Source organism: Zonotrichia albicollis, chromosome 16, assembly GCF_047830755.1.
Source record: "Zonotrichia albicollis isolate bZonAlb1 chromosome 16, bZonAlb1.hap1, whole genome shotgun sequence".
NCBI lineage: Eukaryota > Metazoa > Chordata > Aves > Passeriformes > Passerellidae > Zonotrichia > Zonotrichia albicollis.
Window position 1 is genome coordinate 2934838 of NC_133834.1, and position 25748 is coordinate 2960585.

The following is a 25748-nucleotide window of genomic DNA, read 5'->3' on the forward strand; positions in this document are numbered from 1 at the left end:
AGGAATTGCTGCACAGATAGAGGACAGAAATAATCTTAAAATTGAAATAAACTCTACTAATAGGAACCAAGGCTCAGACCTCTCCTGCCCCTCCATGCACTTGCCAGCATTTTCCACGTGTCCTGCCTCACATGTCCTGCCTGGGAGTGCACATCTGATGACAAATAAATTACATTGCTATGAAATGAATCCCTTGGTCTACTCCAGCTCCTCACAGCACATAAGAGGAAGGGAAAGCAGGAGGGTTTTTGTTTTTCCTTGCATCCCTGCAAGGTGCTATTGTACCAGTAGTAGCTGCAGAACAACATGCTTTATCCCAGCCCTCTTTATGGGCCCTGTTAGCTTACACAGTGTGAATCCACACAGAGGATTAGTCACACAAACTCTGATATGGGTGTGCAGGCTCAGCAGGACCTTCTGCTTCCAAAAGCCTCTTCTTAACCACTACAGATCTATGAATGATCTCTGAGATCCAGGATGTGTTTAATGATGACAGTGTTGCTGCTCTCTCAGGACATCCATCCTCTGCCACCTGCCCTGTGTCACAGAAAGGCCTGGGCTTGGACTGACAAGGTGAAGCTTTCAGGTGCAGACACCTTTTTTCCTGTTAAGAGAGGAAAGCAAGGCATTACCTTCTCTGGAGTAACACAAGGGGAGTGCTGGTGTTGGTTGTGCTTTTCCTTGTGTGTTTCCCATGCTCAGCTCCTGAGTTCCTTGGTGAAATGCAGAGCTCCTGCCAGGCTTGTTGAGCTGCTCCATTTCTGGTGTTTCAGGTCGTGGCTCCCCAGGAAGGACCAAGGGGCTGCTTTGCATTTCTGTGTTCCCATCCAGGGCACTGAGGGTGAAACACATCAGGCCTGAGGGGAAAAGGATGTGTGGGGAGTTCCTGCAGTTCCTGTGGGAGCTACAGCTCCGAGGCAGAGGTTGCTGAGAGTGCAGCCATTCCCTTTGGAGGTAAATTCCCTCTCTGTGATGAGGGCAGTGCTGCACATTCCAGAGCACTGGGGGCAGCAAAGTGTGGGGGATTCTGAAGGGAGGTTTGTCCCCAGCCACTGATGATTCCACTGAGCTGCTGGCACTGGGGACAGCAGATACAGCACCACTCCACATGGATGGGAATTTTTGGAAGTTGTTTTACCATTTCACCACGCACTAAAATGCCTCTCAAGACCCCTCTCATTCTCCCAGGTCACCTTGCACAGTTACAGCCCTGACTGACTAACAACCAGAATATCAAAAAGCACTTTAGCTACATTATCACTGACATTCCTTGGAAAACAAACTCCCCCTGCCCCTCCACCTCAGAATGGAGTGACAGCTGTGTTTTTCAATCAGACCTACCCATTGTGACAGCTAAGCTGACTTCTCACCTTTCCTCCTGCAATAAGAGACCCCAGCAAAGTTGCTGATTTTTAACTCAAGTCTCTGATGCCAGCCATGCATTTAGGGAACCTGCCATAGTGATCATTCCAGACCAGGGGAAGCTTAACACAAAAAAGCACCAGGACCCCAAAGGTTTGGTACAGGAAAGGAACTAACAGCTCTGAGAATTCTGCATTGTGTAAAAAAAGATCAGGAACACCTTTGGTGTGCCCAGCACAGAGGTATTTCAGCAATAAGCAGTAGCAGCTGTGGCAGATGTGCCACTGGCTTCAAATCCATCCAGCAGGGCTCTGGGAACACGTCAGGGTGGGAGGGCAGCCTGCCCAGCCTGGCCTGACCACTGGGAGATGAAGTAGCTGCATTTCTCTGCCTCCTCTCTGCCAAGACAACTGTACATTGTTGCTATAAATAGATGCTCTGGATCCCAGCTTCTTTTAACCTTGGAGGGAGAGCTCAGCACTGCACAAGGAGCTGCTGCCACCCAGAAATGTCCCGGTGCCACTGGAGCCCCCTCAGGCACAGCTGCCCTTGCTGGAGCTCAGGGCTGGGACACCCAGCAATCCCAGTTTGCCCAGCACACACACAATGGGCTGTGTGTCCTGCCCACAGGAAAACTGCCCCAACACAGAAGTACAGGTCAGAACAGCCCATGGAGGAGAGGACAGGGAGACCTTGGTGCCTGCTGTGGCAGTTTGGGGAGACAAAGACAGAAAGGCAGAATTTGGGCCCTGACCCCTGTCAAGGTTGGTGTTTCAGCTGTGAAGGTCAGGCTGCAGCTCCCACTGGAGCAGGGAGCACACGATGCACAGGCAGCTCTCTCTGCAGGCCTTTGCTCTCCTATTTCAAATGTAACACCTGGAGCTGTGCCAGGCTGGCCCTGCCAACGCCAGGCACACCTATTCCCCATGTGGTGGGAGGAGATTACAGACAGCAAGCCCCTATCTTTCAAAAATAACTGGCAGATGTCACAGAAGAGTAAATGCTTCCCACTCTAAGAACAAGATTTTGAGTTTGGAGCTAAAAAATGGAATAATGCACAGGACTGAATTCTAAAATTTCAGGTAACAGTTACAAGATGCACTCATGTGGATGCCCTGCAGCAGGAGCAAGCAGCTCCTGTGTTCAGGCAAAAGCAGTGGAATTGTGTGGTCAGGGCACAGCACAAAGGTAGGACAGGCAGGCTCCCACCTTGGCAGCCCCCAAGGCATTTCAGAGATGTATCCACCTTTGGAAGAACTCGTACAAGAACTGAGCAGAATGTGCTTGTACCTGGACACTTCAAGTGATATCACTTTGATAACAAGAGAGCGAGAGCATTTGAAATTCTCATCCTTTAATGGTCAATGATAACTTCTGGCTGGTTCTGTGTAATACAATTAAACAATATACTTAAATGTTTCCCAAAAAAATAAAGAAAAAAAAGAAAAAAAAAAAAAGAAAGCAGCTCTCACACCCCTTCTTTCTATTGCTTTCTTTCACTGACATTCTGCTGCTGGATAGGACTCCCCTGGCCTAACATACGGATCTCAAGTCACCACACATCCACATCTCAAGTGTAATGAAGAGCTGAAAAACCTTGGTGCACCAGTGATACGTCATCTGAAAAATAACAGCTCTATCAAACCAAATCCTTCCCAGTCTCCACCGCTTCTCAAAGAGGAAAAACAAAATGTTACTGTGGGAGTCTTAATACACTTGTCTTTGTGGGTTTCTCTCTTCCCTGCTGAAGTCATACAGCATAGAGTTCATAGATCTTCTTTACACAGTACACCAGGGCAGCGAGTGCTATCGTGTTGTGCAGTCTCTTTCTGTGCAGGTCGTCCTTCCTCACCAGCACCACGGGGGTGGACGAGGTGAGCGTATGCAGGGGCAGGCGCGAGAGTTTATAGGCATCGTACTCCACCTGGTACTTGCAGCAGGGATCGAACTGCCATGAGATCCCGTACAGGGTGCAGCAAGCCACGCTCAGCACTCCGGCAGGCAGGGAGATGTAGTGAGAATAATCTACGGGCAGCGCCAGGGGGGTGAAGAGGCAGGTGGTGCCCGCCAGCACGGCCGTTTTGTGCAGGCAGTTCCCCACGGTGATCCAGCGCGCCGTCTCGTCCCCGATGCGCGTGGGCTCGATCACGATGTACTTGTACTGCGCCTCCAGCGCCTGCTCCAGCTCGTACTCAAACTGGTCCTGAGCGTTCTCCCCGTTGTAGATCTCGTGCACAATGTAACAGTCCGTGGAGGACAAGGTCACCCTGGTGAGGGGAAATGAAGAATTAAAACGACAGGGCTGAAGGACGGGCAGTTCACCCACCCGGGTGGGAGAGCGGGACAGGAGTGCCCCAAGTGAGGGCAGCCCCTCAAGGTCACTGCCTGTTTCACAACCAGCAGCTTCTCAACTCAAGCTTCATTTCACATCAGCTGATTATCCTGCTGTACAATAATTCATCCCAAAAGAAGGCAATGTATTTTTCTTACCTTTTCCTAACTTGGAGGATCTAAAACAATTTGAGAAATAGGGTCTTGTAGCAATCCTGAAATGGTTTCTCACATTGATACCCAAGCAGAAGTGTCACTCACACTTTAGTGACCACAACACATCACTGAACAAACCCCACAGACTGCAGGAGCTTTCACAGAAACCAAGACAAGCAGCTCACTGCTCAGGAGGACAAGCTGCTCTGGGAGGTTTGGAGAGAGGAAGCATCTCCAGATGAATACATTTGCTTTCTGATGCAGTTTGCTATTTAGTCCTCCATATTAACACAGCCTAGTAAATCCATGGTAGATCCAACAAGGATGGCCAAGGAACACTGCTGAAAGGGAAGGTGAAGAAGGCAGCAGAGCATTCAGTTTGTGGCAGAACACTCCCTGTCCTGAAGCAGGATGCAGCAAAACAAGACATGAACAAGATTTTAACCCAGGCACTGCTCAAACAGTGAAGAAAGAGCTGCTCACTTCACCTGGAGCACATTTCCCACTCAGGGGATTCAGGGAAATTGTATTGCAGCAGCTTTCAGCTACTTAATGTCACATCAATTCCCACCTTCCCTCCACCTCCTTCACCACATCACCTTATATCTGCAGCTACATTCATGTACAGACTGCTAAGAAATAGGATTATAACTGTTCACCTGCTCTGAGAAAGGGTAAAAACCTGTCCATCAGAACCAGGCAAAATCCTCCCTTCTGTGCAGAAATGAATATTTCTGGCATACTTGTGCTTAACCAGAGCAAAACTGAGCACGTGGCCTAGCAAAGATAAAAATATCTAGCAGATTCCTTTAGCAGAAGGAGAACAAATCACACATCTGACCTAATCACAGCAGACAAAACAGCCTCATCCCAACAGCACCCAGACCCCCGTGGTATCAGGAGGAACACAGTGCTGATGTGGAGAACAGAACGAGCACTTTTTGCTCCATTAGTGCAGTGGTACTTATGTGCATGCACTGGAAAATAAGGGAGAAAAATACACATTCACAAGCTGCTGTTGCCAAACATTATCCTTAATGTGCAGCTCCACTCAGGCTGCACAGGGGATTGAGCAGTGGCCAGCTGTAATCAAGAATATTGTTCAATGACAAGCTGTTGCAGACATGGCTGGGTTTGTAACAGCACAAACATCAACCAGCAGGACCTGAGAGGCACCACCCTCTCCCAAAGCACAGTCATGAGCAGTTTCATTAAAAGTCCAGCTGGAATTTATATAACCTACAAGGAAAACTCAACTTACAATGCAGTTATTGAGTTCTTGCAGAGCATTTCCCCCTTGGCCTGTTCATGGGTAGAAAGAAAAATAAAAGTCCAGCTTAATTCTGTGCATGCTGGGGGCTTCTTTAGGGTAATGAGTTGTTAGACATTGTTGGGAAAATTACCATTAACCCTTTCAGCACAGGATGTGGTAGGCTCTGATGTTCTGCAGTGAATTGAGAGGTATTTAAAGAAAAAAAATAAGAACAGGATCTATATAAGGAGTTTCTAACAAGAAACCAGTTAAGCAGGTGTTACACTGACACCAAGGACACAGCTGGTCCTGGTTTCTGCCAAGGATTCTCTTCCCTGATAACAGCTGCTCCAAGTGCAGCTTCTTCCCAATCAAAGATTCCAGTTTCATTGCAAAAGACATAGAGAGGCTGAAGGTAACTGCACACCACCACCCCTGACTTTGTGAAACCACTTGCTAGGGCTTAATGACTTCATGGAAAAGCTGTTGCTGAAAGGCATTTTCAAGCTGGAAGCCAAGCCAGTGCTAACACAACTCTCCAGACAAAATTAATATTTCCAGCAAGGAGCACTTTCAGTGTTTTGTAATACCTAGGAACAGGCAGATGGGTGGGCAAAATAGAGGCAGAATCCAAATTCAAGAGAGCTTCCCAGAGGCTCGGGCACAGCACAGTTGTCATTGCACATCTCCTGTCATCACTGGGAAAACAGGGATGAAGTGAGGCCATTCCTTCCCTGCCTTTGCAAGAGCCATGGGAAATGAACTCCTAACTCTAGAATATACCTGGGATTTCTCCAGGCTCAGCATCAGGACAGGCAGCACCAACCCTCAGTTTCTCCTTGCTCAGCTCTTGCCTGTTCTTCCCTCTAAATATTCATTTTTTCCTTTCACCATCAGAGCCACACCACAGAGCCACCTGTCAGCAGGAATCCAACACACTGGCCAGAGGCAGCACTGCCCATCTCCTCTGGAATTTTCTGGCTTTATAACAAAGTTGAGAAAAGTGCTTTTTGTTTTTTGCCTCCAATGCCAAAACAAGCAGAATTTAAAGTATGTTCTGCTGGGAAAAATAAAAATTTACTGGGAGCTGAACAGCACAAAGGCTCTGTCCCTGAGAGAGTCTGCCCCCCAACTGTGCTGTTTCTCCAAATGAGTCTTCTAAAATCAGAATAAATCTCTATCACAGTGCTGAAGCTGCAAATGGCAAAGCAACCAATCCAAAAAAGATATCTGCTTAAACAGGACATGTGGAGAGTCAGCAGAGCAGGCAGCAGGTCTCAATTTCTGCACAGGGAAGTGGGGGTATCATGTGTGGTTTCCACACAAGAACTGGCTGCCCCTGGAGCATGGAAAGCTGAAAACTGTTTGGATTTCAGATGACAGAGAAAGAGACTCAGACTGAGGAGGTTTCAGCTGAGGCCTTCACAGACACAGCCTTTCCACTGAACACAGCAGCTGCACCCAACACACCCAGTCAAAGCATCTGCTCAAACCCTGGAGTGGAGTTTGCCTTTAGGAGCTTGTCACCCACCCTGGCCATGGCAAACACAACTGCAGAGCTGTGCAGGCAGCCCTGAGCTGGCACCCACCACTTTACATCCACTCCATTTTACTTGAAAGAATAGTGAATAACCAGAGAGCACCTAATGCCAGAAGACAGAAAATGCTGCCAGGTGTTCAGAAGCCTGACAGGCTATTTACCAGACAGACCAGAGCCTAAAAGCAGTTGTTAATATTATTATAATATTCTAATTATAATATTGTTAATATTAATCAAATTCTTTTCCAGGACCTGTCTCCCCACTCCAAAGAAGAGGGCACAGTTAAAAAGCTGTAGAGCTGCTCTGTAGGAATAGTTCTAGGCCTTATATCCAAATATTTGTTCTACTGCAACTTCAGGCATTCTGAACTTGAGAACTTCCAGTGTCTCACTCCTGGTGCTGAATGAGTGCCTGGATGGGAGGATGTGACAGAACTCTCAGCTATTCACAGCAAGATGGAAATCTCAACGATGTCAAATTTTGGTGTTGCCAAAGTTAAAAATAAGGAATCCATTGTTAACAGAGCTGCAGCAGCAGGAGGGGCAGAAGTGTCTGTTAGCTATAGAGCAAGCTTCAAATTACATTTGGATTGTCTTCCTAACATGGGAATATGGGAGAGCACCAGGAGAGGGTGAACAACAGCAGCTCCAGCAAACCCTGAAATGCTTTGGGTTGCAAGGGACCTCAAAGCCCACCCAGTTCCATCTCCTGTCATGGGCAGGGACTCCTTCCACTGTCCCAAATTGCTTCAAATCCTGTCCAGCCTGGCCTTGGACACTTCCAGGGATCCAGGGGCAGCCACAGCTGCTCTGGGAATTTGTGCCATGGCCTCACCACCATCACAGGGAAGAATTTCTTCTGAAGTCCCAGTCCTCAGAGCAGCTCCATTTCTCTGTCCCACCTTGGGAGCAGGCTCCTGGGAACAGCAGCCTGCCTGGTAAATGGAAATTTCAGCTGGACAGTCTTCGTGGATGAAGAAATAACTACCATTCCAAAGAGGAGGCACAATGTCATTCCATGCTTTGCCAGGTGGCAAAAGCACAAACAAAGAAGAGAGCAATGAGAACAAGGCAGGGGAAAACATCCTGGGAGAACCCTGAGCATCCTCCCAGCACTGCCCACTGCAGGGAGAAGCACTGAGCCTCTGAGTTTGCTCCTTCAGCCTAATGGCACCTGCCAGACAGACTTTCTTGGTGAGGGTTTCAAGTCTTCCAACTATCTCAGTTCTGCAAATGCTCAAAATCACACTTGGAAACAATCTTAAGCTGCACAAGTACAGTTCTGGGCAAAAATAAAAGTTCTTTTGAGCCCTTCCCATAACACACAGGTCAAGTTTTGGTGAAGTTTTCTTTCCTGGGCAAGAGTTTTGCTCAGAGCACCAAACAATCAGATTAACTGAAAATGGAGACCAGTTTGATAAGAAGTTAAAAAAATGAGAAGGGAGAAGCTTGCAGCAGTGTGATAACACCAGGTCACAAGCAGCACACACAGCCCAGCTCAGCAGTGCAAGAGGGGTTTTGTGCTGGCTCTCCAAGATCTCAGAAAAAGGACATTACAGATGGCCAGAGCATGTCTGGGAGCATTGCTGGCATCTCAGCCAAGCTGCAGGAAGTCAACAGAGTCAAGGCATGACAAATCCAAACACTGAACTTCCCTCCCTCCAACATAAATTCCTCCTGAAATTCAATTTAATTTCAAGATTAAGAAATGAGCTGTGGCCTGGCTTTAATTCTCAGTGGAAATATTCCCCCTCCCAGTCGCATTCCCCAGTGTTTATTTCTACTGAGGATATAGTGCACAGAAAGCATGAGCACATCCCACCCTAACACCTGGGGAATTGCTGCTCTGCTCAAGGTCCCCACAATTTGCCAGGCTCAGCCAGGGCTGCCAGGCCTGGGGCTTTACAAAGGGCACTCAAGCACAGGAAGAACAGGAAATGCAGGGCAATAAAGCTAAACTTGAATTCAAAAGATGCACCTTTAATTCAAATAGGAAAAAGGACAGGAGAACATTGGGAAGCTCTTCAAGCAGCCTTAGGGAGGGACAGCATTACCTGAACTCTAAGGAAAACATCACCAGACCATTACAACAAATCCAGCCCCAGACAACAAGGAGGTGTCAATTTTAAGTCAACTAATGATTAGCCAGGCTGATGGAAATAGGTCAATCATTGCTGCAAGCAGAGCACAGAAATCTGAGCAGGGCAGGCAGCGAAAGGGGAGCTCTGTGAGGGCACAGAGCAGCCAGGCAGGCACTGCTGATGACATGGAAGCTGCTCTTTCCAGAGTTTGTCAGAACATCTCCCAGGGGAACAAACGACATGCTGTCCCCTGCTCTGGCGGGCACCAGGCTGCCTTTTGTACAAAAACACCCAGCACAATCCTGTGTCTGTTCTGTATGAAAAAGTTGTTTTGGTCCACACATGAACAATTCCCTTTAGACAGGCTCCATTAAAGAGTCTATCCAGAATGAAGAAAAACAAATATTTAGTTGGTTCCCTTCAGTGTTTTTGGTTATTTTGTTTAACATTATTATTTCACCACTAGAGCCAGCTGGAGTTCACAGTCAACATCCTTTGAAATTAATGTCCTTACATTCACTCCGAGCAAGGAAAGCATTTTTTCACCAATTACAGCTTTCTCTGTATCAATAAAGTCACTTATAAAGGGACTCAGTCTCCACAGATATGCTGCTCTATTTTTTTAAAAATAATTTTAGATGAAAGCTGCTGTAGTCTCGTAGCAGACAGGATTTTATTCAGCACTGAGTCTCCTCACACCACCTCCGACACACAGATGCCTTTTAGAGCGGCTGCCTGACAACTACAAACCCTCCTTGAAACAGCTCAGCTACCAGGAAAACTGCATCAGCACATTCAGCTCAAAGGAACGTGCCTTTGCACAAGAATCCTGCCCAGAGTAAGAAAAGTGTTTTCAACCTATAAAAAGCCCATGCCATCATGTGATGACATCAGGTCTGTCAGCGCTGCCTCTGCCCAAGCGGTGCTGCAGCGGCCTGGCGAGACAGGCAGGGTGGTTTGGGATCAGAGGCACCCACAGCTCCTGCTCTGCAGCTGCCAGCAGGAGCAGCACCTCTCTGACATCAGCCAGCACCTCCTGGGATTGTCCTCCCGTCACTTTGGCCAGGGTGACACCAAAAGAACCACCAGCCTTTGATGGAGATGGTGAAACTCTGCTCAGGGGAGGATGTGCGGTGCTGTTTTCTTCCATGCCCTCCTCACTGGCAAAGGAAAAATAATAAATGCAGCAGGTTCATGGAGTGACTCGTGTTTAGGAGTATTTTTGATCACACTCCTTTGAAACAAGAACACCCCAAACAACACTTAGATTATTGTACAGGTTACAGATGAAGTTACACAGTAACAACTCACTTTTAAGTCTGCATCAGTTTTCACCCTGCAAGAATAATTGAAGTTATTAAGTGTTCTTTTCCATGTTCTGTTTCTTCCCTTCTGCTGGGAGGACACGTCTGCCACATGAAAACTCCACACCTCCCGTGCTGGGGCAGTGCCAGCCCTGGGTGCAGACAGTTTTACCACTGTGGTATTCTTAGCTGTTTATTTAAACCACGCTGATGCAGGAATTCCATTGGCCCTTCCAGTTCAATTACTTTTGAATTCCCTGAACATAGGCAACATTCCTGCAGTTCACATTAGTGCCAGAATTTTCAGGGCTACTTGTGGCTCTCCTTGGCCGGGTAGATTCAACAGCATCAAAGCAAACGCTGCTGGATCACAGCAAGAGAATAAAGTGAAGCAAAAGCCACGAGACAAATGAAGGGGGATATCAGAGTTTCTAATTAAGAGGGATATCAGAGTTTCGAGGCGAGGCAGCAGGACAAAGGAAAACTCAGAGAACACTGCAGCAGCTTTCAGCAGCTGCCGGTTACATCAGTCGGCCCTGGGGCAGAACAGAAAAATGCCAACGTCAGGAAATGCGGGATAAACTCAGACATTTTCAGCAGGTGGAGGGCTGTGCACACAGGTTTTAAAGTAGTTCGACCAGACACTGTCTTAAGCTGTGCCAGGGGAGGATCAGGTCTGACATTTGGAGGGATTTCTTCACAGAAAGGATGATTAAATACTGGAATGGGCAGCCCTGGGAGGTGGTGGAGTCACCGTCCCTGGAGGTGTTTAAGGAAGGACTGGGTGGCACCGAGCGCTCTGCTCGGGGTGCCGGGGTGGGGATCGCTCCAGGTTGGACTCGATGACCTCCGAGCTCTTTCGAACCCAACTGATTCCGTGACATATCCCTCTGTCTCTTTTCCCCATTTTAAAGTTGCGATTCCCAAACTTCCCCCGCTGCCCCGTGGGTATTTCCAGCCCGTGCCGGCCGCTCCTCCGCCCTGGCAGAGGCCGGAGCGCGGTGCCGAGCTCGGTGCCCGCCGCGGCCCCGGCAGAAAGAGGTCACCCTGGAGGACTCGCCGCTCCCTCCCCGCCTTTAAAAATAACCGTGGACGGAAGGAGCCTCCCGGGGCCGGCCCTCCTCTCCCCGGCCCGCAGCGCCGCATCCCGCCGCGGGCAGCGCTGCCCCGGACGCGCCGCGGTTCGCGCTGACCTTCCCCGGGCCCGGCCCCGCCGAGCGCCCCCAGCCCCTCCGCGCCTCAGCGCGGCCGCGTCCCGCGCCCGCCCCGCCCGGCCACGCTCCCCTCGCGGTGCCCCCGCCCTTGCCGCGGGGTCGCGGGGCCGCCGCGGGTGGTTCTGCCCCGCAGCCCCCGCCGCCCCTCGCCGCCGCCCGGCCGCCCCTCACCTGTCCCGGCCGCCGCCGCTGTTGGTGCTGCCGGGGCCCGCGCGCCTCCTTCCCCACGCCGCCATCTTGGAGACACTCGCCTCGCAAATGTCTCCGCCGGCGGCCCGCGGGCGCGCCGCGCTGCCCGACGGAAGATGTAGTGCGTGGGGGCGGCGGCGGCCGCTGCTCAGGGTGGGGCTGAGCCCGCGGAAGGACTACAAGTCCCACAGTGCCTCGCGCGGCCGCACGGCCGCGGGGGGCTCTGGGGCTTGTAGTCCCCTAGACGGGGGCTGTGGGGCCAGGCGGGCACCGCGGTGGGACCCCGGTGGGCCCCACGGGCACAGCCCCGTCACCGGCGGCGGAGCGGCTCCGCGGGACTCGGCTCGGCCCGGCCCGGCCCCGCCGCCCGGGATCCTCCAGCCGGTGGGAGGAGCGCGGTGGCGAGTCCCGGCCTGCCCCGCGGCCCCGCCGTAAGGAGATGCGGCTGCCCAAGGTGGGCACCGCTCGGCATCGCCTCCTGATCCCAGAAACCCAGGAGGCTCCTTCCCTGCAGGCGATTAGGGATGCTGGATCCCCTGTGCGGCACTTCCTTGGAAGGAGAGGCTGGGCGGTTTTGGGGTGAATTTCGCCCACTTAGTCAATCTCGAAAAGGGGCAGTGAATGGGGAGACTCCCCTGCTGCATCTCTGAGGAAGAATAAATCACAGAATCACTTAGGAAAGACCACAAGGTCATCAATTCAATATAAAGTTTAATACCAAACGCTTCTCTAGAATTGCACTATAGGTTTGGTTCTGCCAGAGGTTTCCCAGCTCCTGTGGGTCCATCAGAAGGTTTTGTGCCTGGATGGTATCTCCAGGGTGCTTGAACCTCTGCAGGGCTCCCTCTTGCTCCGGGCTGGATTCCTCCCAGGAGAGGAGCCTTTTTATCAGGAATTTTAAGTTTTCCTTATCAAACAGCAGCTCATTGCTCCACACCCCCTCCTTTCTCAGAGCCCTCCTCCAGCCTGACAGCGCTGCCTCTGCATCTCCCGTTCCTACAAAAGCCCTCATTTTGACAGCATTATTCCCAAGTGATGTAATGTGACTGAGAACAAACCCCTGGCTGCCTCCACCTCCCCAGGCATCCCGAGGCTGCTCCTGCAGGGCCCGCCCCCAGCGCTGCCCTCCCAGCTGTGTTTTGGGGGGCAGCTGTTCCGGGGGAGGTGTTCCTGCATTCACAGGAACCAGGAGGTGTTTGGGAAGCGTGCCCAGCCCGGCAGAACGTGCAGCAGTGCTGGGACAGGCCGGAGCACGGACTGTGTGGAATGTGGAATGTAAACAGAGTGTGTTACCAGCAACAGCCCAGCCACGGATCCCAACGGGCCGTGCTGTCCCTCGGGAGCAGCAAAGCCCAGCTCCTGCTGCAGCCCAGGGGCAGCTTGTCACGCTGGATCAAATCATAACTGCTCCCCACACCAACCTTCCTGGCAATCTGAGTTATCCAAACTCAGCCTCTGCAGCCTTCTCACAGCACTGGGAAGGGACACAAATGCCCTGCCAGGATCCTGAGTGCCCAGGCTGTGCTCCCAGCCCTGGGAGTGCTGGCTCCAGGAGGGCACTGCCTTGTGTCCCTCTGAGCACCTGCCTGCCCACCTTGCTCTGGACAAGCACAGCAACTGGATATTTCAATATTTTCATCTTAAAGCAGTGAACACAAACACTGAGTGTGTCTGCTCAATTGCAGGACAAGTCCCAAAGCCTGGCCTGAAATCCCACGGAGGAATGGTGAAGGTGAGCAGGTCTGGATCAGCTGGCAAAGAAGAGGAACCAGTTGTGATCCTGCTCACCCTGAGATCTGCACAGTCATCACCAGGTCGGCCAGCCCTGTGACCTCAAATAAAACACAATAATTTCACCCCTTACCTACTGAACCTTTGCAGTGGGAGCATTGACCCCCCCAGCACAGCACAGCCACTGCAGCTCAGTTAAGCCACACTTTTATTGTATTGTATTCCATGCATTATGTTCATGTTTTATAGTATGACAGAGGGAGGGGTCAAGATAAATGTTAAACATAAACAAGAGCAGAAAGGTCGTTTGTAACAGGTCCTGAGAAGGAAAGGCACATCGTAACCACCGAATCCAACAGAACGGAAACCTGGGACAGAGGAAGACAACGCTGGAGAGCGGATGAGGAAGGGGGTGTTTCAAGTTGGGGGCTGTGGAAGCAGGTCTGACAGCCACCTGCATTCCCCCACCCACCACAGGTCTGTAGTTCAAACGGGTTTGGGGAGCTCAGTATTCAACCAAACCACTTCCATGCTCCTGTTGCCCGGGGAGAGTCCAAAATCCCAAACTCCTCCAGGCTTAATCAGCACCAAGGGGCAGCACAGGACTCAAAGCTCCTTTCTGCAGAGACCAGCTGGGCAAAGGCAGCTGGTGGGGAGGCAGGGAAGGGTTACCCAGCACCGAGGGACCCCCAGGCAGGTCCCACCCAGCCATGCAGGGTCACAGGAGCACCGTGGGCTCATCGCTGGTGAGCTCGGGTATTGCTATTCACTGGCATCCAGGAGGAGGGACAGAGCAGGGACACAGCAGAGAAAGGGTTGGCACAGCCACTGGCACAGGTCCCTGCCAGCTCAGACACCAGGGGGTTGTAGCACCTCGAAGGAAGCAGCAGCAGAACCGGGAGCTGTGCTGAGTTAAGGCAGCGATCGCTGCGGGATCCAGCACCGGGGCTCCAGAGCCAGGCTGGGCTGGGGCTCTGCCCAGACACTGAGCACAGCACACCCTGCAGTGAGCTGACACGTCAGGGGGCTGCTGGAGACTGCTCACAGTGGGAATGAGCACTAAAGCAGGACAGAGCTCAAGCATCGCACCCAGACCTGCTGTGGCACAGACACAAGTGTCTGATCTTGGCTTCCAGGGGGCAAAACAGCTCAGCTTCACCTTGGAATCAAGAGAAGAGATGGTTCAGCCATCACAGCAGCACCAGAGCCAGCCTTGCTCCTGTAACTGTGTGTTGAAGTGTGTTGTGCATGTTAAAGAAGGAACATTTAGCAGCCCACATTTCTTCTTGAGCCCCTTCAGTTTGTTACCCTTTCCCAGTCCCTCAAAGCCACCCTGAAGGTCACAGCCTGGGTGAAATCAGCAGCAGGAGGGCAGAAATGAAGCAGAGGCAGGGCTGAGCTTGAAGCCTTTCCTGAGCAGCACAGGGCAGAGGTGGCTCTGCCCCCTGGCACAGGTGGTGGGCACGGGCAGGGGTCTCAGAGCCTGCAGTGTGCAGGGCAGGGATGGAGGTTGGGAGTTCTGGAAGCCTGAGAGGGCTGGGCTGTGCTGTGCTGGTGATGGGCAGCCCAAAGCACGGGCAGGCAGCAAGGGTTCCCCTCGAGCTGGTGGCCAGGGACAGCTCAGGCTGAAATCCTGGCACAGGGTCTCCATCTCTGGCCACCCCAACCAGGAGAGAAGTTTGCAGGAGTTTTTGCCTTTGCTGCCATGGATTTTGTGCTGGGCTCTGGGAAAGGGCTGAGCTGCCTCTCACCTGGGGCTTCAGTCACTCCGCGGCACAGATTGTAAACTTTAGTCCCTGCTGAGCTCAGCAAGGCCTGGGTTTGGTCTCCAGGTGAGAGGTTCTCCATGTCCTGCCTGGCTGCAGCCAGGGCTGGGGGTGTTGAAAACAAATCCCTCCCTCAGCACAGCCCTGCCTTGGGACACTACAGAATCCTGAGAGCTCAGTGTGAGATGCTCTGAGGTGCAGCTCAGGCCCTGGAGAACGCAGGCAAGGCAGGACAGGCAGCAAGCTGGGACCTGGCAGTGCCCTGCCATCGTGGTGTCACCTCCACATCTGAGGGTGGCAATGCTGGGTTGTGCTACAGAATCATCATCCACCGAGGTAAGAGCATGAAATGAGGGTGTTCCTGCTGCTGGCCAAGGTCCCCACGATGCTGCCAGTGCCCTGAGCAGCCAGGTAATGCCAGGAGCCAGGGCTGCTTCCCAAAGGCTGTAAGGAGGAGCCATTGGGATCCACAGGGATGCAATGGATGCAGGCACCTCCAGCACTGAACCCTGCAGATGGGCCAGGAGCAGGTCCTGGAGGCCTCACCCTGCTGCTCTCAGGACGTCCTGGTGGGGCTGATCTGGGGCACTGACAGGGATGCAGAGGTGGAGAAGAGGGAGATGAGGGGAGCCTTCCTCTTCAGCTGCAGGAAACCACCCTGGTGCCTTGGGATGTCCCTCAGTGCTCAGGCCAAGGCTGGCTGTGGGGCTGGTCTCTTCTCCTGAGCAGGCTGTGTCCACACCAAGGGCAGGGAGACACGAGTAACAGTCCATGACCCTCTGGGATGCCACTTCAGGGTTGTGTACACAAGCTGGGCAGGAGATGGCATCTCCAGGGAGCAGCATCTGCAACTCAGCCACGTTTCTTACTCTGCACAGACTCTGCAGTCCAAGTCCACTCCTCACAGGGCTCTTGTCTCCAGGCTCAAGGGTGTCACCATCCCAGTGTGTCCACAGCCAGGGCAGCAAAGCCCCCGAGGTGCCACCATGGTCCACATGTTCTGGTATGAACTGCAGGTGGCCTTGGACACGGCCTGGTGTCCACCAGGTGCTGCAAGGGATGAGCCTGACACAGGGCTGGGGCTCCTCCAGCACCTCCCTCTGTCCCACAAAGCTGAACCCACAGCATCTCCCCAGCTGCCAGGAGCAAAGGGGGGCTGGTACCCCATGAGCAGCCCTAACCAACATCCCCCAGCAAGTTCAGAGCTGTTGCCAAGCAGGGGGGAGAGGATGAGGTGCAGAACAAGTCATGCCCTGGCCTTGCGATGGAGTTTGGTGGAAAATTCCCCCTCTTCTATCCCCTGGCTTGGGAAAAGCACTGGTGGGCACCCTGTGTGCCCGGAGCAGCCTGGCCCAGGGGCTGTGGCCATGCTCACACGTGGGCACAGAGGAGGAGGAGGAGGTGCCCACACTCACACACCGCATGGACACGCTAAAAAACCGGGAATTGCCAGTGTGGGAAGGGGGTTCCTGAGACTGCAGAGAAGCCAAGGCCGCCTTGAACAGTCAGGGCCAGGTGTGCTGGTGAGGGAGCAGTCCTGCCTTAAGGCTGCAAATGTTCCAGGTACTGCGGCAGAGGGTTCTCCTTGACGTATTTCTGAATGTACCAGCACGTCAGGTGCGCCTTCAGGTCCTCCTCCACCACAAAGTCCAGGGCTGCCTGCAAGCAGTGCAGATCAGAGGGGTCACAACCAACACCCCCAGCCTCAGGGGAGTCTGCACCCCTCACCCAGATGGGGGAAGCAGCAGGAGTCCCTCAGGTACCCCCTGTGCCCGAGGGGAGAGCACAGCTGTCCTGCCACAGAGTCCCCAGTTTAACCCTCAGCACATCCAGCCCCGTGGATGCTGCGCTGCAGGTGACACAGCCCATCCTGTGAAGGCCACCTTCATTATCTCTTTGTCCCCATTTACAGGGCCAGGGAGCAGCTGGACCCCAAAGCAGCCCCCCACTGTTGTGCTCAGGGCTCCACAGCTCTCCCTCATAGCCCAAGCAGGCAGAGGGCTCATGAGGGCAGTGAAGGTTTGAGAGGAGGGGTCCAGCTCGAGCTGAGCTGAGCCATCAGCCCCTGCACAAGGGATTTCTGCTGAGAGGGGGAATGGGCTGAACCTGGGGGAGTGCCTGCATTTGCTGACACTTACCCAGCTCCCCTTGCCACAAAACCCAGGGCTGTCTGACCCCACATTTCCATCTGCCCCTCCAGCCACCCCATCTCCCATCAGAGCAGGATTCCCACAGGGCACGCACACACACAATTCCAACAGGACAGGGCCTGCTTCAGCCAGGATCTTTACCCACAGTTGGGATGGCAGCAGGATGGGCACCGTGCCCTTCTGGGGGGCTGGGGCTGTACCTTTGCCAGGTGCTTGGCAATTCCTCTCCCTCGATAGGCGTCGGGCACCTCCGTGTGCTGCAGGTCCACGATGCGCTTCCCCACGTACTCATAGAGCAGCACGGCCTTGTCGTGGCAACCTGGGGGTGGCACAGAGGGGACAGGGCTGGGGGGTCACCCAGGATTGAGGGTTGGGGTGTCCCCCAGTGAGCCCTCAGCAAGGGATGGGACAGAGGATTGAGAGTTGGGATGTCTCTGGAGAACCCACAACACGGAATGGGACAGAGGACCGAGGGTTGGGGTGTCCCCAGAGAGCCCAAAGCAGGGAATGGGAGAGAGAGATGAGAGTTGGGATGTCACCAGAAAGCCCACTGTGGGGAATGGGACAGAGGGGTGAGGGTTGGGATGTCCCTGGAGAACCCACAGCATGCGATGGGACAGAGGGCTCACGGTTGGGGTGTCCCCAGAGAGCCCACAGCAGGGAATAGGACAGAGGATTGAGGGTTGGGATGTCCCTGGAGAACCCACAGCACAGAATGGGACAGAGGATTGAGATGTCCCCAGAGAGCCCACAGCAGGGAATGGGACAAAGGATTGAGAGCTGGGATGTCCCCAGCAGGACAGGCAGTTTTGGCACTGCTACATCACCCCTGGTGCCATGGGAATGGCTCTGGTGCTGGGCTTCAGTGGTGGCTTTGCTTTCAGTGACACCTGGATGTCCTCGCTGGTCCCCCCAAGGTGTGAGCAGGGCCTTTCCAAGCCCCTGGAGCAGGAGCAGGTTTTTGACCCAGCTCTGAATCAGTGATGCCAGCACAACATGTTTAGGGTGGGAAAGCAGGTGTGGGGAGGGAGGAGATGTGTTGATGGTGGGGGAGAGTAAAAAGGAAAATCAACAAGAGGAATACCAACAAAACCCAACAAAGCTGACCCAGGTAACAGCCAATTAATTTCTCCTCCAGCACAGGGTTTTGTTTTTCGTTGTGGCACATAAAACAGGACAAGGCTCCTTGGTCTGATGTTGCAGCATTGTCTAGACACATTTTGGGAAAGATGAATCCCACAAACACACAGGAAAGCACACACAGGTGTGCAAGGGGGGCTGTGCACACAAATTTACATGTACACACACACAGGCTTCCTGTTTCAACACCCTGACCTTTCTCACAGCAGCTCAGTTACAGGAAAAAAGAAGTTTCAGCTCATGTATAAATCAGAGGAGTCAGAACAGCCCTCTAGTTTCATCCACAGAAACTGAGCCATCAGTGCAAAAGGAAATGTTTCATTTCTAGAGAGTTTCTGTACTTAAAAGTGAGTTTCAGAAATGCAAGATCTCAATCAAAGAGACAAGTTTGATTAAAATAATGGAAACTTTTCCTTCTGTCAATGTTTTTTTTAAGGCTGCAGGGCTGCAAAGTTCACCTGCATTCAGGATCTGCTTTAGCTGAGCTCAATATACTCCATTTCTCTGCATTTCAGCTGACAACTCCAGCCCAGCTTGCCTCACCCCTGTATTCAAGAGAAACTAGAAAGGAGCCCATTGGAATTTTGTGTTTCCAGAGAAGCAGCTCAAGCTTTTATTGCTGCTCCTTTTATGCAGACACTCAATTCTCCTGCACTGGATGGAAACCTTCGCATTTCCAGCCCGAGTTTATTCCTGCTGCTTTCTGCCCGCTCCTTCTTGTGCCAACATTGTTCTTGGGTGGACATAAATAATTTCCCTCCCTGCCATTCCCCCAAGTATTCCTAGGCTTCAGTCCTGCCCCTCTCAGCTGTGGCTCACCAAAAAGCTTTGGGTTTCCCCCAGATAGAAAAGAGGGAGCACTGCAGTGTTTCTCCATGTGGATCCAGACACCCCAAAACAGCCAAGGGAGCAGGTGAAGCCCTTCCTGCAGCACAGACCTGCCCAGGCTGGGGCATGAGGTGCCCTCACCCTCCCAGAGCATTTGGTGGCAGCTCTCAGGGGTGGCAAGGGCAGAGTTGGCAGCACCAAAGGCTGTAAAATGATCTTATAGCAGCAGCTTTCACTCGTTCCAGCCCTTCCACCCCACTCTCCTCCCAGGCTAAAACTTTCCATAGCCTCTGCCTGAAGCTTTGAGAAGTTTAAAACTAAATTGACTACAGAATAAAAGATTTTTCTTTAAATACACTTTAAAAATATATGATCTGTTCAAAAGTATCAAAGACACAAATGCATTTTAAAGCAGGAGGTGACTGGAGTGTTTGGAGGATCTCAGACATGTCCTGGACAGGCTTTTCCTGGATATCCCCTGGACCACAGCAGCACCACAAAGCCCCAGCCAGGACAGGAGCTGCAGAGTGCCACCAGATGAACACACACAGAAGGGATTTTACAACCAGCCTGATTTTACAACAGTCAGTGCTGCTGGAAACTGAGCCCAGTTCAGAAAAACATCCCAGCTCAGCCAAGTGCACGAGCACATCCACACACCTCAGTGGCACAGCACCCAAAAGCAAGGACCCTCAGGGTGTGGTGTGGGCCCTGCAGGTCCCAGCCATGGCTTGGAAAGAGCCAACCCTGGTGCTGGGTGCTACCCTGGCCATGGGGGCAGCTCCCAGAGCAGCTGGGGGGGCTGGAAGCAGCGCTGACCCTTCCAACCCCAGCTTGGGGCACAAGCAGAACCCCCCCAGAACATGGCACAGGAGACACCTCCTGCCAGCCTGTGCCACCCCAGGCTCTGGGACAGGGGTTTATCAGCCTGCACAGACACAGCTGGGCACACAGAGCCTGCCCTGCAGTTTGACTCACTGACTCTGAGGAAGTGGAGCTGATGCAAATCAGCAGAGCCAGAGAGGAGCAGGATGGCAGCAATGGCAGCACTGCTGGTGCCCTGCTCGTCCCCTCACAGCGGGCACAGGGAAGGGGGAGCTTTTCTGGGAGCTGGGCAAGGGAGCAGCTCTAACCTTGCTCCCCATGGAGGGTTTGTTCCACCAGGAGCAGCGGTGGCTCAGGGGCCTGGGGGACAGCACAGAGCCCAGCCCAGCTGAGGCAGGGACAGCTCAGGCATCTGGCAGCACACAGACCCCCCAGCCCAGCCCAGCCTTCACTGCCCCCCTCTCCTGGCACACACAAAGCACCCAGCAAGGGGAGGCTGCAGCACTGCAGGACTGGCCCTTGTCCCTGTCCCCTGCACCAGCCCCAGCCCATGACACCCCTTTGTGTGCCCAGCACCTGGGCAGGGCCCTGGCTGCTGCCTGCAAGGTCAATTCCTGTGCCCCAGCCCCCTTTGGACACTGCTCAAAGCCATTCCCTGGGGCAGAGGGACACAACAAATGCCATCCCCATCTCCCAGGAGCAGGAGGCAGCTCAGGTCTGCTGCTGCTGAGCCAAACAGTGAGAAAAAAAAAAAAGCAAAACTGCGTGTGGGGTGGGCTGAGAGGACAAGAAGTGCTGAGGAGCTCATGCATCCCAGGCTGGAGCTCTGCCTGCCATGGGCTGGCCTCACTCCCCAGGGAGCTACTGGCACGTTACTAGGGAGAGAAAACACAACAGAGCACAACAGCCAGAGAGGAGACAGCACAGGGCTCTGGAGGGGCCTCCCTGCAGGAGAGGCAGCAGGGGGGGCTGGTTTGGAGCAGTTTCCTGTTTAGGAGCTCTCTGGAGCTGCCTGGGGCACAGGAGGAGCGGGGATGTCTTTGATGCAGGGCCTGGTGACAGATCCCCTGCTCCCTGCTGCAAACTCAGCACCTTCCCCCCTCCTGAGAGCATCTGCCCATCAGGCAGGAAAGCTCCAAGCATGACCTGCTCCAGTTCTCCCAATAAACCCGAGCCTGAGCTGCTGGACAAGGAGCTCCTGAGACTCAGAGCAGCAGTGGGCACAGCAGGAGCTTCCAGCCAAAGTCCTGCCCTGGTGCAGCTGGGGAGGAGTGGGAGGCTTGGGAAGTGTGGTGTGCCAGCAGAAGTGTTGGAGCTGCAATATGTGAGAAGCCCGAGCATCCCTGAGGAACTGGAGCTGCTCCATGCCCGTGGTGAGCCTGATGGGTGTGATGGGCACCAAGGAGTGACAGCAGCTGCAGCTAAAAGCTCTTCCCCTGCCCCAAACATCTGTGCCAGCAGCTGGACCAACCAGCCAACTGCTTTGGAATGGGGGGGTCCCTTTGGGTTTCTTGTTTTGAGCTGAAATTTCATCTCAGACCCAAAGAAACACCCAACTATTCCTGAAAAAAACAGCCTATATGATTCCCATGGAAGCTTTTAGCTCTGACAAATTGATGTTTTCCAAGAGAGTCTCTGCTCAGGGAGGTTTCTGGCTGGCTCAGGCTGTTAGTCACATCCTAACCCATTACAAATCCAGTTGGGCGTCTCTCTGCCCTCCTCTCGAGGGATAACGAGGCTCAGTGAGGTCTGCTTATAATCAGCTTTACTTTCAGCTTCTAAATGCTCCTTCATTTGGGATGCAGGGAAAAGGGAACGTGTTCAAGTGCAGCAGCTGTTCCTAAAGAGATTTAGCAGCTACTGCAGCAATGAGAGAGGGGAGGAAGCAGCAGAGAAAGGAAAGCCAGGGCAAGCCCCAAAAAACTGAAAAAACTCGAGTGCAATTCATCTCCCTTGTGCACAAGGAGGAAGTCCTGACAAGGTCACACAGGGGCACAGAGGCAAACACAGGATGATGCTGAAAATGAACACTTTCACAACCAACTCACAGCTTTCACTGCCTCAGCCTCCTGCTCCAGGGATTTCCAGAAATTCACCACCATGCAAAGTTTTCTACCCAGCATCACACCACCACAAACCACCAGCTGTCAAAGTCTGGCTGCTTGGTCCACGTGCCTGGTGCATCCATGTTTTCCCAGGGCATCATCCACCCTTGACATTTAGCAGAAATGAGGACATCACAGCAAAGTTGACCCTGGAGCCCACAAACTGCTGCTCATCTCTCAGTGACACGGGACAAGAGTGCTCTCTGAGGGACATGGAGTTCACTCTGATGCCCAAATCTGTGTCTGACCCATTTCTTGTCATTCCCTGCTTGCTGCAGGGAAAACCTCCCGGGGCATTCCACACCAGTGATGCTCCTCATGCCAGGAGGGACAAAGAGCAGTGCAGGAAATAAACACCCAGCCATGCACTCCCACAGAGATGGTATCTCCTGAGCAGCTTCCAGGGCTTGGCTGCCACCAGCAAGGGCCTAACAAGGAGGAGGAGAGGTGGGTCACTCACTGCACGTGGGTGTTAGTCAGCACAGCAGCACACTGCCCAGCCTGAACTCACACCAAAGGGCTCAGACTCCCTGAACTCCCAGAGAAAACACAGCCTTGGTGATGGGGATTCACCTGGGTGAGCCCATGGCCACACTGGATGGGGCTTGGAGCAACCTGGTCCACGTCTGGACACACAGAAGGTGTCCCTGATGAGCTTTAGGATGCTCCCAGCCCAAACCACTCCAGGATTCTGTGACTCCAGGACCCCTCCTGAGTCAGGAGGTTCTGTGCTGATTCACACACGACTCCCACAGCTGAATCTCTCCCTCTCAAAGTTCACCCTCCCCAGTCACGACTCATCCCTGCTCAGCCACCAAACGCTGCTGGGCCCGTGGTGTGGCTGCCAGAGCTTTTATCCAGAAAACCACAATAAAAGATTATGTCTCCCTAATAATTGTTGACCCTTGGCTGTCCCCTCTATTTCCTGCACACACCAACTTCACTGGCAGGGACAATGCTCTGCTGGTGGCAGTGGGGACCCGGCACCCGGGATCTTGTTTGATCTCAGGCTGAAATGAGCAGTTGGTGAAATTGTTTTCTCCGCACCCGTCTCCTCCTTCCTCGCTCCACCACTGCCGAGCTCCAGCCTTGCCCTTTGTAATTAGTGGTTGAAATGAAAATGGGGTGGGGGGAGGAGGAAGAAAAGTCTAAAATAAAATCTGGACTATTCTTGTTGTTCTATCGACAAAGCCTCCTGCATTCCCCAGGATTTCTGAACTACACATTTTATTTTTATTTTTTTTTTAAAGGCAGCTACCCTGCAATTTCTGTATCGAGAGTAGTTCTATACCCAGAGTAGTTCTCATCATAACAAATGGATGGGGAAGAGATGCTGGGATGGTTGAATATCTGTAATTAACCACCAAGATGAAGGCTGGGAAAGAATCAGTGCACCACAGAGAAATGTTAGTGGCACCTACTTTTTGTTCCTTTGTTCACTCCACCCAATATGTGACAGAGCTTTTGGGGGGTCATTGTGTCACCAGAGCTCACAGGTGGCTGTGGCAGCTTGGATCCATGTCACTGGTCCTACAGAACCGTGGCACCGACCCTGCTGGAGCTCCCGAGGGGTTTCCCTGAAGGAATGTCCCCAGAGCTGGCACTGCCACATCCCCAAAAGGCACCTGCTGGGGGGGACCACGGCAGTGCCCCCAACCTGCCCGTGCCACCATCGGGCTCCACAGCCCGGCCCAGCCGGAGGAGCCGAGCGGTGCCCACATCCCCCCTGGGAGAAGGCTTTGGGGTGCAGGAGGGGCTGGGGGGCACTGGGGGGGTCACACCGCGGCAGGGCGCAGAGTACGGGGGAAAGCGCCGCGGGACACAGGGCACGGGAGGAGGAGGGAGCGGGGAAATAGGTGAGAACCGGAAAAAGGGGAGGAACAACAAGAAAAAAAGGGGGGAGGAACGGGGAAGGAAAAGGGGGGAGAGACGGCAGGGGGGCGAAGGGGGGGCACAGCGAGAGCTGAAAAGGACCGGGAATCTGGATCCCAGCGAGGCGGAACCGCGGGCGGAGGGCAGCAGGTAACGTCCCGGGGAGCCCCGAGCGCCGTCCCTTACCGTTGAGCCGCACGGTGAACTGCCGCCGCTTGCGATCGTGCTCCACCTGGATGGGGCAGCCCTGCTCCAGGAGGCCGAGCGGCGCCGAGTGCGCCATGGCGGCCCGGTGCCGGTGTCGGTGTCGGTGTCAGTACCGCTGTCGGTTCCGGTCTCGGTGCCGGTGTCGGAGCGGAGGCGCGGGCGGGCCCGGCGCGGCCCCGGCCGCAGGAAGCCCCAGCTGTGCGGCACGTGCCCGCCCCGCAGCCAATGGCCGCGCCGCGCTTTTGTTTTGGTACGGCCGCGCGGCCCTTAAAGGGGCAACGCCGCCACCGCCGTGGGGACCGCAGCCAGCGCCCGGCGCCCCCGCGCGGGCGGGCACCGCCACCAGCGGCCACCAGAACAGCACGGGCTCTGTACTGGCTCTGTACTGGTCCGGCACTGGTTCTGTGCTAGTTCTGTACTAGTTCTGTACTGGTCCGGCACTGGTTCTGTACTGGCTCTGTACTGGTCCGGCACGGGTTCTGTGCTGGCTCTGTACTGGTCCTGCACGGGTTCTGTGCTGGTTCTGTACTGGTCCGGCACTGGTTCTGTACTGGCTCTATACTGGTCCGGCACGGGTTCTCTGCTGGTTCTGTACTGGTCCTGCACGAATTCTGTATTGGTTCTGTACTGGTCCGGCACTGGTGCTGTACTGGTTCTGCACTGGTCTTGCTCAGGATCTATACTGGTCCCGCACTGGTTCTGTGCTAGTTCTGCACGGGTTCTGTACCGGTCCCGCACTGGTTCTGCTCGGGTTCTGTACCAGTCCTGCACTGGTCCCACACGGGTTCAGTAGTGGTTCTGCACTGCTTCTGTACTGGCCCTGCACTGGTTTTTACTGGTCCTTTACTGGCCCTGCACCGGTTTTCTGCTCTGGGTGGCCGGGGCTGTGCTGGGGCTGCCCGCGGTGCCGGCTGCTCTGCGGCGGGGCCCAGGCTGGTGCCCTGTCTGTGCCCTGTGCCTGGCTCTGCTGGGCTGTGGGGAGAAGCCCCAGGCCATGGCTCCTGTGTGATGCTGTCCCAGGTTACTCCAAGTCCATCCAACCTGGCCTTGGACACTTCCAGGACCTGTGCCAGGTCCTCCCCACCCTCACAGGGGAGAATGCCTTTCCAATGTCACATCCATCCCTGCTCTCTGGCAGCGGGAAGCCATTCCCTGTGTCCTGTCCCTCCATCCCTTGTCCAAAGTCCCTCTCCAGCTCTCCTGGAGCCCCTTCAGGCGCTGGAGACTTCTCTTGTCCAAGCTGAACACCTCTGGCTCTCCCAGAGCAGAGGTGCTCCATCACGTATCACACACACATCACATATCACATCTGTGTCCCCAGAGCTCTCAGTGACAGGAGCTGAGGGTGCCCGGGGTGGCTGTGCTGGCAGCTGCAACAGGAAAAGCAGCAACACCTAAATTCACAATAAAGAACAGTTCACCAGCAGCTTCTCTGCACCTGAACACCATCTCATGTAGCTTGGCCTTTGTTTACTCACCCCTTCAGCTCCTGCTCCCTGTGGGAAAGGGATTTGTCAAAAGTTCAAGGCCATAGAATAGAAGGCCATAGTGGGGAAAAAATACAAGTGATTTGTGGTAAAAGTAATAACAGCGTTGTGTGGCAAAAGCTGAAAACAGGCTGAAAGACATTTATAAAGTGTTGTGACCAAGAAATAAGTTAGCTTCTGATAGGATGGCATTGAGTTTTACATCTCT

The 25748-nt window shown here is 53.6% G+C and overlaps 2 protein-coding genes across 2 annotated transcripts; both read right to left on the bottom strand.

Moving 5' to 3' along the window:
• Positions 1-2697: 2697 nt before the first annotated feature.
• TMEM11 (transmembrane protein 11) lies at positions 2698-11564 on the bottom strand. Its single transcript, XM_074553277.1, has 2 exons — positions 11412-11564; positions 2698-3629 (listed from the first exon to the last, which is right to left on the bottom strand). Exons 1-2 carry the CDS (start codon positions 11474-11476, stop codon positions 3113-3115), a joined length of 582 nt encoding a protein of 193 aa, XP_074409378.1. The 5' UTR covers positions 11477-11564; the 3' UTR covers positions 2698-3112.
• Positions 11565-13351: 1787 nt separating this feature from the next.
• On the bottom strand, positions 13352-24283 carry NATD1 (N-acetyltransferase domain containing 1). Its single transcript, XM_074553278.1, has 3 exons — positions 24033-24283; positions 17277-17395; positions 13352-16585 (listed from the first exon to the last, which is right to left on the bottom strand). The coding sequence occupies exons 1-3, from the start codon at positions 24127-24129 to the stop codon at positions 16469-16471; spliced, it is 333 nt and encodes a 110-aa protein (XP_074409379.1). The 5' UTR covers positions 24130-24283; the 3' UTR covers positions 13352-16468.
• Positions 24284-25748: the final 1465 nt, after the last annotated feature.

Excerpts from the sequence above, each read along its gene's own strand:
- NATD1 (XM_074553278.1), bottom strand. The coding sequence starts at position 24,129 with ATGGCGCACTCGGCGCCGCTCGGCCTCCTGGAGCAGGGCTGCCCCATC. Across the intron at positions 17,396-24,032 it reads GTTCACCGTGCGGCTCAACG|GTTGCCACGACAAGGCCGTG; the intron begins GTAAGGGACGGC and ends TGCCACCCCCAG. Across the intron at positions 16,586-17,276 it reads TTGCCAAGCACCTGGCAAAG|GCAGCCCTGGACTTTGTGGT; the intron begins GTACAGCCCCAG and ends CACTGCTTGCAG.
- TMEM11 (XM_074553277.1), bottom strand. The coding sequence starts at position 11,476 with ATGGCGGCGTGGGGAAGGAGGCGCGCGGGCCCCGGCAGCACCAACAGC. Across the intron at positions 3,630-11,411 it reads AGCGGCGGCGGCCGGGACAG|GGTGACCTTGTCCTCCACGG; the intron begins GTGAGGGGCGGC and ends TCCCCTCACCAG.